At 39.6% G+C, this 12,201-nt stretch overlaps 1 protein-coding gene across 3 annotated transcripts in view; it reads left to right on the top strand.

The window, feature by feature from the left end:
* IL17RB (interleukin 17 receptor B) overlaps nt 1–12,201 on the top strand; it is a 37,420-nt gene that overhangs the window by 22,037 nt on the left and 3,182 nt on the right. For all 3 annotated transcript variants that reach the window (XM_074957784.1, XM_074957783.1, XM_074957782.1), the window contains 7 exons: nt 1,814–1,941; nt 2,981–3,107; nt 4,890–4,937; nt 6,121–6,272; nt 8,283–8,348; nt 9,687–9,771; nt 10,808–10,912. In XM_074957784.1, the coding sequence (XP_074813885.1) occupies nt 1,852–1,941; nt 2,981–3,107; nt 4,890–4,937; nt 6,121–6,272; nt 8,283–8,348; nt 9,687–9,771; nt 10,808–10,912 (673 nt within the window). In that variant the 5' untranslated portion in view covers nt 1,814–1,851. The remainder of the gene's footprint in view (nt 1–1,813; nt 1,942–2,980; nt 3,108–4,889; nt 4,938–6,120; nt 6,273–8,282; nt 8,349–9,686; nt 9,772–10,807; nt 10,913–12,201) is intronic.

Here is a 12,201-nt window from a genome sequence, read left to right as displayed (position 1 = left end):
CGGGGATACTGTTCCTGACGGCTTGTAGTCCATCTTCGTGTGGAATTTTGGTGTAGAGGACTTCTACGTCCATAGTGGCCAGGATGGTGTTTTCAGGAAGATCACCGATGGATTGTAGTTTCCTCAGGAAGTCAGTGGTGTCTCAAAGATAGCTGGGAGTGCTGGTAGCATAGGGCCTGAGTTACAGTTAATCTCTTGCAGGCATGCTTTCTAGCCAACAAACCACAACCTTAAAAGTCATTGTTTGTTCATTTTTCAATTCCTCTCTACCTCCCACTCTCCCCATCCCCCACATATGATTTTTTCTTTTGTTAACAGTAGTAACTGAATCATGTGGTCAGGGGGTTCAGAGGATTGTGCAGTTTGCTCTAACAGAGCGGTTCTCAAACTGTGGGTCGGGACCCCAAAGTGGGTTGCAACCCCATTTTAATGGGGTTGCCAGGGCCAGCGTTAGACTTGCTGGGGTCCCAGGGCTGAAGCCAAAGCCCAAGGGCTTCAGCCAGGGTGGCAGGGCTCATGCTCCACCCCGACTCTGCCCCCGGTCTGGAGTCATGTAGTAATTTTTGTTGTCAGAAGAGGGCCTTGGTACAATGAAGTTTGAAAACCACTGCTCTAACATTTAATCATAGTTACTGTGATCTTTGTCATGGCAATTCCTAGCACATACATGTGCATGCAAATCAAAGGATAGTCATGTTAGTACAAATGTAATGGAAATACAGTTTTAGAAATCAGACATTGCTTTGTACTCAAAAAAATCTCAATATTTTAAGCATTTTTCATTTTTAGTACAAACCACTAGAACTCTACATATGTTGTGATAAGTGTCAATGTAGGAGTTGATGTGCCACTATCAAAGATTGTTTTTTTTAAACTCAACTGGCTCCAGGCTTCATTTTAAGCCCCCTCTCCCCCCACCTCTCTTTTTTGTAACCTTGTAGAGGGAAAATCTCACGAATGAGCTTCGGGGCTGGGGGTGAAGTATTCACTGATTTCACAGTGCTGTATGCATCACTGAGGTGAATGTAGCTGGTATATTCCAGCAGCAAACTTTTAACTAAGTTTGTAACTTGTTAGTGACATAGTTGGCTCTAATCATACACACACAACATAGTTAATAAACAGTTAGTAAGCACAGCAGCTAATCATATGCCAGCCTAGCCATAATGGCTTATGCTGGTTTATAGTTGTTTTTCTTTAACCAGTTCATAACATTGTTTCTTTGCTGTATATGGAGAACCCACCTAATAATACATGTGTATGGCCACTTTTCCTTCCTCACAGCTTTTTGGTGGAAGGACATCCCAGAGCATATTACCTCACGTATTGCTACTGATGCTCTAACCTTGCTACGGCACTCTGGGATAGCTGCCTAGATTTTCCCAGAGTGCACTGCTACACATAAAAGTTAGTGTTGTAGTTATAGATGTACTGTATACATATGACTGAGCTGTGAAAAGAGATGCATTATGGACTTAACTTAGTCAAGTTTGTTTTAACTTGGTCAGATGAGTCTGGCAACAACTGGTTATTACAAAAACATGGTGATAGCTAAGACCATGGTTTATACTGTAAATAGAGCCAGAGGGTTAAGAGTATTATGACAACCTTAAAATATCATTGCTCTCATTAGTTTATGCAAGGATCTATTGTATCACTATAGTTTTCTCTGTTTAATACTGCACACGGTTTATTTTATTTCTTTATGTATGAGCAGCAAAGATCTATGCAAATATTTATATTATGTATGAGCAGCAAAGATCTATGCAAATATTTATATCTATGAATACCATTTTTTCTTCTTTACTTCCAGCCAGCATCAAAGAACTCACAGCTACAAAGATCTGTGTGATGAGTAAAGGAACTAGAGAACATTTTGAGTGTGTTCGGTGCAATTACACAGAGAAGTTTCAAAGTCAAACCATGCTTGGGAATAGAAGAGTAAGAACATTTTTAAAAAAGTGATTATTTTGTCATTTGTTGTTAGGGAGGAGAGAGTAGGGAGGTGTCATTTAAAAATTAAGGCCAGATCATTCCTCTGTGCCACAGTTAATGCACAGAGGGCTGGTAAAGAATGAGCTGTGAATTGGACTCCTTCAGAAAATTTAGTAAAACGGGTTTCGCTGTACAAACTTGCATTTTTTCAGACACTGGCAGAGGGAAAAGCTGTGTGGAGGACCTAGCTGCGCCTTTTCCCGTGGCAGCATGTCTCCCCAATAAGTTCTGCTCCCATGCTGTCTCTGTGTTTTGGAGCTCACAGTACAGAGGGGCAGCCAATATGAGATAATACAGACTCGTTCAGTATTATCTTTCATTTCACGATCAGAGGGTAGGGGATGGTATCCTGGATGGCAGCCCTCCTCCCAAACTGCCCTCTCCAATCTTGTGGAACCCCAAGCCCATGATACACCAGTGGTGAATTTCTAAAAGACTGAGGAACTAGGACAGCTTGATGTGAAGCCATTGCTCCTTCTTTCTGCACTTCTACCTCCCCAACTATGCCTGATCTGGCTCCCGTGAATGCATGAAAATGACAGGGATGATTAGCTTTGTGGTATCTTTCAAATGTTAGTTGTTGTTTTTTAATTGTTACTAAGATGAAGAGAAACCCTGGGTTTTCAAAGCTGGATTTGGATGTGTTATTCTGAATACAGTTCTTTCCAAGTATATAGGATTGGAAATGAAATTTGTTATTCTACCAGGCATAAACTGATATTGGAAAAGTTACTGAATGATTTTTGGTATCAGGATCTTAAGAACCAAACAAGTTTCACAGCAGTGTATATCTCAGACATTCTATGTACCTTAAAATTATATTTTCACTGTTTCAATGTACATCTCTCTCAGTATTTAATGATTTGAGAGGAAAATTCTCTTCTCAGTTATACCAGCACAGCTCACAGAGTTCACTGAAGTTGCCAAGCATAACTGAAAGAAGAATTTGGCCCTCAAAACTGCTGTTTTAATTGTTTTGTTTTAGTGGCAGTTCCACTACATTGGATTCCCTGTAGAACCAGAAATGTCTTATTCTGTCAGTGCTTACAACCTTCCCCCAGCAAATATATATGAGGATTCTCCATCAAAATCCATCATGTTAACTTCACCAGGTAATTTACCAGTCTCTATTTAACCTGGTTCATATGAAAATCTCATTTATGATACTAAATTATTTCCAGACTTTATTGTATAGGATGTTTTGAAAAGCTAGGAATCAACAAAAACAAATGTATTTTTATATTTAAACAGACTGCATAATAAACATGCAGATGCAGAGATAATTAATTCAGCTTTGATAACACATCCTTAGTTACTTTTTCCTTCCAAGCTCTCCTTTCTCTTCCTACTTTCTTTCTCTCTAACTTCTAGTAACAGGTAAAGTCAGTTTTTTAAGGCAGAAAACTGTCGGCTTTGTAGATTTTTTTTTTTTATGATGTCACACCTGTGGCTAACTTTATTCTCACTTTTAGTTCTTAATAAACTAATCAAGAATATTAAGCTTTCTCTAAAATTATAAGGCAGCTTGGTAATAGGCTAAGTGTTCAAAAAGTGGGGCCAGATGGCTCAGGTGATTCTGAGTGACCAATCCTTGTTTGGTGACTCTGTGAAATGAGTATTTCTTCCGAGAGAACAAGGTTTCCATACCACAACAAGCACCATCACAAGTGATACTACAACTGGCATCCATCTTGGCACTCAGGAAGCTATATGGGTATCCACACTACCTTCACATCTAGATTTGGACCTCCCCCCACCAGGGTTAAGGTGCTGCCTGTGCTGTACTTGTTCTGTAGACAGATAGAGGATTGTCCTCTTCCAGGGCTGTCAATTTAGCATCTTTAAAAAGCACTATGTTCACTTTGTTTTTAAATCACTGTAAGCAGGCATGGCCTTGTCTTGTATTTTCTTGTTTAGATTTTTAACTGCTGGGAATTAGATAATTAAAAAGCAGAGGAAGCAGTTCAGGGGCCTTTTTTTTTAACTGTGGTAATATCATAGAATCATAGAATATAAGGGTTGGAAGAGACCTCAGGAGGTCATCTAGTCCAACCCCCTGCTCAAAGCAGGACCAATCCCCAACTAAATCATCCCAGCCAGGGCTTTGTCAAGCCAGGCCTTAAAAACCTCTAAGGATAGAGATTCCACCACCTCCCTAGGTAACCCATTCCAGTGCTTCCCACCCTCCCAGTGAAATGGTTTTTCCTAATATCCAACCTAGACCTCCCCCACTGCAACTTGAGACCATTGCTTCTTGTTCTGTCATCTGCCACCACTGAGAACAGCTTAGCTTAGTAGTTGAAGGCTGCTATCAAATTCCCCCTCACTCTTCTCTTCTGCAGACTAAATAATCCCAGTTCCCTCAGCCTCTCCTCATAAGTCATGTGTCCCAGCCCCCTAACCATTTTCGTTGTCCTCTGCTGGACTCTCTCCAATTTGTCCACATCCCTTCTGTAGTGGGGGGACCAACCTTCTTAGTGGGGGTAGATGCATGTATTACGTGTGAAGAGGCTTCGACTGTTATCAGAAAGGCCAAGTTTTTTTTGTTTGGGTTCATAAATTGCCACCAGAAGATTTTATCTGAAGAGAATCATGTGTCTGTAGCGTGGTTACCTGCATACGTGAGCAGAGTTGCCCACATTTTTGTGCCTGAGACAGGGGAGAAGGATGTGACACTTCCAAAATGGGAGAACTAAATGAGGAGACGAGAATGCTGCTTGTGGAGCTCATTTCATAGGAGCTGCCCAGGAATGCAAATAACTCTAATTGTGATATCTACAGTTTGTTGGTGAGAAATAACTTCATATGCGCACGTGATAGGCTTCAATGAAAATATATAGCTGCAAAGAGATAATATATTTGCTAAAATATATAAAATCCATTTAAATCCACAGGTTGTAAAGATAATGTAATGAAATACAGCAAAAGTTGCATAGAAGTGGGTAAGTGCAATAGATGTATCTTTGGATTTATTTTCACAAATGTAGCAATATGGACAATCTTGGTATTTATTTTCTACCTTATAAAGCCTTTAAAATACTGAAAAGGGGGGATGAACACGTTGGGGCCAATTTCAGTGCCAGGATATACATGCAGTCAACGAGAAGAAAGAAAACTGCTCATAACTCTTCACAAGATTATATTTATCCAATCTTGAATAGGCCCATAAGGGACTATCTGCCCTTTGAGACTAATTAAATAAAAAAAAATCCCATGTAAATGTGCAAATATTGAAATCAAACTATCTTGTCCCCTGTAGTTTTGACAAACAGCCCTCCTTGTATCCTTTTGGACATTCTTTGTAATAAAGAATGTGATAGCATTATGCTGATATCTGGTGTCTTGTGTGTGATATCAGATCTGACCATGTGCCAACCGCAATCCCAGCTATGAAGGATGAAGTGAATGCTGCTGCTGTTAAATAGGAAGCAGAGACCTAAATCTGAATCTTGCTTCTGGTACCAAATTTGAATTCCCCTGAAATCAGAAGTTTGAGAATCCTGCACATTCCTAAAGTAGCAGTAGGCACAGTCTAAATTAGAGGATATTTCCATACTTCCTAATCTAATATATTGTGGGATCAAGAGATTAATTTGGCATGTGCTTATAAGATGGTAGAGTTAGTCCAGTTACCACTGGACAGGTCCCAGATTGCAAAAGGCACCTGTGATGAGGCAAAGGAATTCCATACAGGATCTGGTAGGGAGGAGGCTAAAAAGCCTTTGTGAATTTGTTTGAGTCTTAAATATGCGGGACATGCTTGCCACTTTCATTTTAAAATATCAGTGCCTGAACTCAGCAGCAACATAGCTACTTTGACCAACCACTCTTCTGACTTGCCACTCTGAGACACACCCCCCTCTCCCCCCAGTAGGGCACTTCAGCAGAGAGGCCAACAAGTGTGGAATTTAGCCTGTTTTCTCACTTCTAAAGGTTGTCTCCGCTGGTCAGAATTAGGGCACTGTGGAGCAATTGTTTTCCCACTGCCCATGCTGTCCAAACAGGCAGCCAGTCTCTTGGGCTGTCAGTCTGGCACCTTTTATGAGCACTACATTCAAATGGGAACAACCTTCAGCACGTAGGCAGTTATTAAGAATTTTAAACTGTATTTTTTACAACCCACAGGAAGTCTGTGGAATCCAAATATAACTGCATGTAAAACAGAGGCAGAAGTGGAAGTGAATTTTACAACAAGTAGCCTTGGGACCAAATATACCATACTTCTCTATGAGTGTGAGAAATGTGATGTACCTATTGAAAGGGATTTGATGACAAAGGTATTTTTCTTGTACATATAACAGCTAACATTAAAACATACACATGCTTTTTTAGATACCTAAAAATGGTAAATCCAATTTCTTTTATTTTTCCTCTCCTTTATCACAATCTACATTACAACACATTTTACCAAGTTAGCGGGGGGCATGCTTTTTTCAGACAAATTAGAGGAACTGGCCAGCAGTCCATGAGAAGTCTGTGTGCCGGGTTCTAGGAGAATGACAGCCAACTTTAGGAAGAGCTGTGCTCCAATAATTATGCTCCTTTTCTCCAAGAAGGCAGCAAGTTTTTCTTTGTGCTTCAGGTGGTAAGAGAACTGTGTAAAATCCCAGAGCATGAGTATTTGAGTTCTGCTAATTTGGAAGGTCTAGTCAATAATCTGCAGCACACACTGTCCACTGGCTCTGTGGATATGGGGAAAGCAGTGGATGTGACATACCTTGACTTTAGCAAAGCTTTTGATATGGTCTCCCACAGTATTCTTGCCAGTAAGTTAAAGAAGTATGGATTGGATGAATGGATGACAAGGTGGATAGAAAGCTTGCTAGATTGTCAGGCTCAACGGGTAGTGATCAACAGATTGATGTCTAGTTGGTATCAAGTGGAGTGCCCCAGGGGTCGGTCCTGGGGCCGGTTTTGTTCAACATCTTTATTAATGATCTGGATGATGGGATGGATTGCACCCTCAGCCAATTTTCAGATGACACTAAGCTGTGGGGAGATGTAGATACGCTGGAGGGTAGGTATAGGGTCCAGAGTGACTTAGACAAATTGGAGGCTTGGGCCAAAAGAAATCTGATGAGGTTCAACAAGGACAGGTGCAGAGTCCTGCACTTAGGAACGAAGAATCCCATGCACCGCTACAGGCTGGGGACCAACTGGCTAAGTGGCAGTTCTGCAGAAAAGGACCTGAGGATTACAGTGGATGAGAAGCTGGATAGGAGTCAGCAGTGTGCCCTTGTTGCCAAGAAGGCTAACGGCATATTGGACTGCATTAGTAGGAGCATTGCCAGCAGATCGAGGGAAGTGATTATTTCCCTCTATTTGGCACTGGTGAAGCCACATCTGGAGTACTGCATCCAGTTTTGGGCCCTCCACTACAGAAAGGATGTGGACAAATTGGAGAGAGTCCAGCAGAGGGCAACGAAAATGATTAGGGGGCTGGGGCACATGATTTATGAGGCGAGGCTGAGGGAATTGGAATTATTTAGTCTACAGAAGAGAAGAGTGAGGGGGGATTTGGTAGCAGCCTTCAACCACCTGAAGGGGGGTTCCAAAGAGGATGGAGCTAGGCTGTTCTCAGTGGTGGCAGATGACAGAAGAAGCAGCAATGGTTTCAAATTGCAGTGCTGGAGGTCTAAGTTGGATATTAGGAAAAAACTATTTCACTAGGAGGGTGGTGAAGCACTGGAATGGGTTACCTAGGGAGGTGTTGGAACCTCCATCCTTAGAGGTTTTTAAGGCCTGGCTTGACAAAGCCCTGGCTGGGATGATTTAGTTGGGGTTGGTCCTGCTTTGAGCAGGGGGTTGGACTAGATGACGTCCTGAGGTCTCTTCCAACCCTAATCTTCTATGGTTCTACGATTCAAACATTTTGCTCTCCATGGTGCTACTTCGTGGTTTACCCATTTATCTTTCAGATTTTAAAAATGCTTCGATTTGTAACATTTTCAAATTGGGAGTGTTCTACAGGGAAGGTGGAATAATAGACTGTAAAATGGTAATACAGTACTAGTTTAAATAAGCTTTACCTAAACTCAAACTTATTCTTAATGAAGGTTACATGCTGAGATATTCTGAAATTTTTTCTTACCTAGCAAAGAGGTTAGATTTAAAAATGATATAATCATCACTTAAAACAACAAATGTATATTATATTTAATAGTGTCAACAAATCTGATCAATATTTTAAATATATTTCCCCTTATTATGTATTATTTTTAAATTATTCCTTTGTGTAACACATTTGCTTCAACTTTTTTTTTCTTGTTGGTTTCTATCTGCATTAGATCAATGAAACCAGAACTTCTGTTAGAATACCAGTGAGTGATCAAAGCAACAATATTTCTGTACAGGTAAAGTTCAATTTTGATTGAATTTGCAATGGGAAAAGTAGCTTCTTTAAAATGAATGAATTGTATGCAAATACTATGTTGTTTCTGACTAATGTCTAGTAAACCTGTGTGCAATACCATGTAGCTCTTGATTTCGAGTTCACCTTTGTACTGCATTAAATGAACTTCATGGACATGGATTACTGGACATAAGTTTTGTTTCTACTAATAGCGATTAAATAAACTGCACAGTATAAATCTCCTGTGCTACAACGCTTAAGACAAACGTGTTTAATATATTTACACTGAGGTCTTGGTATTATTGGGGTGTTTTTCAGATCCAGATTCTTGCCTTTTGGGGATATATGTGCGAACAACTAAGACAAACAGATGAATCTATAATCCTGTGGTTTCTATTTCCTTAAAACTGCTTCACTGTACAGAGCAGTTAAGCAGATAAGCTGGGAAATGTATTATCTGGAGTTTATATTTATTCTTAAAAACATCTACAAATGACTGTATTCTAAATTGGTCCATTTAAGGTTGGGATCACGTATTCTTGTTCTCTATACACAACGGTCTAGTTCATAATAAGTTGTAGGATAATAAGCTGTACCATAGAAATCAATAGGCATTTTCCCATTAATTTCAGTGTGGGCCCAAAATGTCGTTCCATATAAACTATTGGTACCCAAATTGAGGTTTATATAGGACGGTATAGCAGCCTATTTTCAATTATATACCTTACTCTGACCTCAACTCCAGTAAGTCTCAGATGCATTTCCCAGTTATAGAACCACCAGAGAATATAGAAAAGCCTTGACTCTTACTAAGTACAGCTTCAGAAAGAGCATATACTAGTACTATATTTTGCCTTTTAGCCTGAGAAGACACACATACTGGGCTCTTTATTCCTGTTATCAATGTGCATCATTTAAATAGACACAGGCAGTTTGAGCCACAAATCTAGGTTTTATTGAAATTACTAAAATGAAAAGAGGTGGTTCAATGGAACTCTTTCTAAAACTATTTAATTTTAACAAATGTATTGTTTAAATATTCCCAATTAGTGTTTGCAAACTAGGCATTGCAGTAGTATGGTCATGCACAAGATAAACCAGCAGAATAAACAGTGAAAAGGAAATTACTCTTTCGTTTTAGTCATATAAGTTATTAGTAAGGAAAGTATTTTTAAGTTTCTGTATTGTCACGCGATAAAGTCTCTTTAAGAAACTCAGTAGTCAGAATAGGGCACCAAAGGGCCAAACAGGATAAAAGAAACAGGAAGGAATAAAGCTGTCACTAAGTATTTATTTGTCTGCATATTAGAATTTTTCTTCTACTTTCTTTTTTCTTTAGATAATTCCTTATTTTGCTAAATGTGAATATGATTGTCGAAGGCACAAAGGAACCCTAACAATGTGTGTTCAAAACCACAGTAATGGTTAGTTGAGTATTTATCAGTATTCAAAACAGATGAAGTAGGAATTATAGCTTGTTCTGTCTCTTACTATGTCCACTGACCTACCATTGTGTGTCTCTTACGCTTTCAAGTCTAGAGCAGTTACTCTTTGGTAAAGAAAAATGTGAATTTCAGAGACTTCTTTAACGATCCTTCCCTAGGGACTGCAGCTTGACGTGGTAGAAAGGCTTCTGTGTTCCAATGCCCCTCAGAGCTGTGGTGGCAGCAGTTTTAACTCCTGGTAGGGCCACCTAAACTGGACAGGTCAAAGGGTAGTAGATCAGATGGACAGCAATCCACTGGTCCACAAGGTTGGGGGGTTGAGCAATAGGCCAACAACCTATCCTTGATTTAAAAAAAAAAAGTTAAGTTATTAAAACACAAGATCGCCATTTTGCCAAACAGCATGATAGCCCAGGATGGGAAAGTCTTGTTTGTACCCTAGGCAACATCTGGCAGCATGGGAAGGATTAATGTTAAGGCTAAGTAGATGATAAGCACTCTAGGATCATATACTGTACCTCTGGCAGTCCCTTTGAAGTCCTTGGTCTACTTTGTCTTTCATTATCCTTCCTCTTACAGCACTCCTTCCAAAATGTTTGTTTTCATGCTAAATACATTGCATATTTAAACTATATAAATTAAAGCCAGTTAACAACTATCAGTGCTGACAAAACAGCAGAGGGAGGTCAGAATGACACATGGGATGTCAGTCTGCTGGGAGGAGGAAGTATTTGCCAGTCTCTGGCAGGGACATGGAAGGAAACTTAAGGGAGTAGGATGGGAAGAAGGTAGCACCTGCTGCAGTGTAGAGAACAGGGTTTCTCAAGTTCCTCAGCAAGTGTTAACATTTCTGCATAACCTTTGTGGGGAAGTCATATTTTAGTGCAATTTCTTTTTCATGTATACAGCCTGGAAATGCTTAGTTCAATTGTTAAGTAACCAAAAGCCTTTTTTTCTTTAAAGTCAATTATTCAAAAGGCTCCTCATTGAAGACTTATGGTTCTCTCTCTTTTAGGGACCATCACAATTGATTCATCTGGAAGATATGTGTGTCTCATCCTTGCTGCTTTATTTGTAATTGTGTGTGTGATTGCTGCTGTAGTATTTTTCAGGAACTGTGGTAAGACCTTTACTCACTCTTTTGAAAAAGCTGTACTTTAAGGTTCTTTGATCTTTGCCTCAGTTTCCTTTTAGTGAGGCAGTTCATATTAAAGGTGTTGCAGTGCATTTATATATCATATCTTTTAAATATCACAACAAGCAAGCATTACTATACCCTAATTTATGAAACTCTTAGCCCGCCCTTCACTTATATGTCAATTTCAGGGTAAATGTTCGATCCTATAATTATTTATATTAAAAAACCAACAACAACAGTAGTTTGAAAATTACCTAAAACACAAATTGTGCCCAATTCTGGGGCTCACTAGATTCATTACTTGTTTTGTATGCATGTCTCTAGAGGAGATAAAAGAATGGCAAGGTGGGAAGAGAAGACTTATGTTTTAGGTGCAAACCAGAAGTAGAAAAGTCTCAGATGACATCATTTATAAGAAGCACTGCCTCAAGCAAAACCCATATAGAGCTAAGATAAACTTAGAGAAGCCACCATACTGGATCACACCAGTGATTTCTCCAGTTCGGTATCTCATCTATGACAGCGCCTAGTACCAGATGCTTGAGAGGAAAGTACAAGAGACTTCACTTATAGAATAACCTGCACATAAGGGAACTTTCTTCCTAAACCCCCAAGATTAGTGGCTGGCTTGGTTTATGCCCTGAAACACAAGGGTTTTATACCTCTGATTTTCTGTAGATGTTCTCATCATCAACATAAAAGTATAATCTTTTTTTAATGCTACTAGGCTCTCTCTTGCCTCAGTGGTAATGTGTGTCAATGAATTAAACAGGTTAATAATTCAGTGGGTTAAAAAAGTATTTCCTTTTGCCAGTTTTACAGGTCATCTTTCAGTTTCATTGACTGTCATATATCACAACAGAAGCCTGAGGTTTTTGTTTCAGAGTAGCAGCCGTGTTAGTCTGTATCCGCAAAAAGAACAGGAGTACTTGTGGCACCTTAGAGACTAACTAGGTGCCACAAGTACTCCTGTTCTTTTTGAGGTTTTTGTGGAGTTGTCCCAAGGATGCCCAAGTCTTTTTCCTTCCATCTCTTGGTGGTAGTTAATTGTACCCCACAATGCCTATTAAATTTTTTTCATTTCAGTGGGCATGACCTTGTAATTGTCAGCATGGCCTTTCAGTAGCTATTGTGCTGCCCATTCTCCTAGCTTTTTTAGCTCACTTTGATACTCATGACAGCTTTTGCCAGTCTTGACTAACCTAAATAAATGTCATCAGCAAGTTTTGTCCCCTACCCTCCCGATCATTTTCCACTTGAATAATAAATAT

This window comes from Natator depressus, chromosome 7, assembly GCF_965152275.1.
Source record: "Natator depressus isolate rNatDep1 chromosome 7, rNatDep2.hap1, whole genome shotgun sequence".
In the NCBI taxonomy this organism is placed as follows: Eukaryota; Metazoa; Chordata; order Testudines; family Cheloniidae; genus Natator; species Natator depressus.
This window is presented reverse-complemented; position numbering and strand designations above follow the sequence as displayed.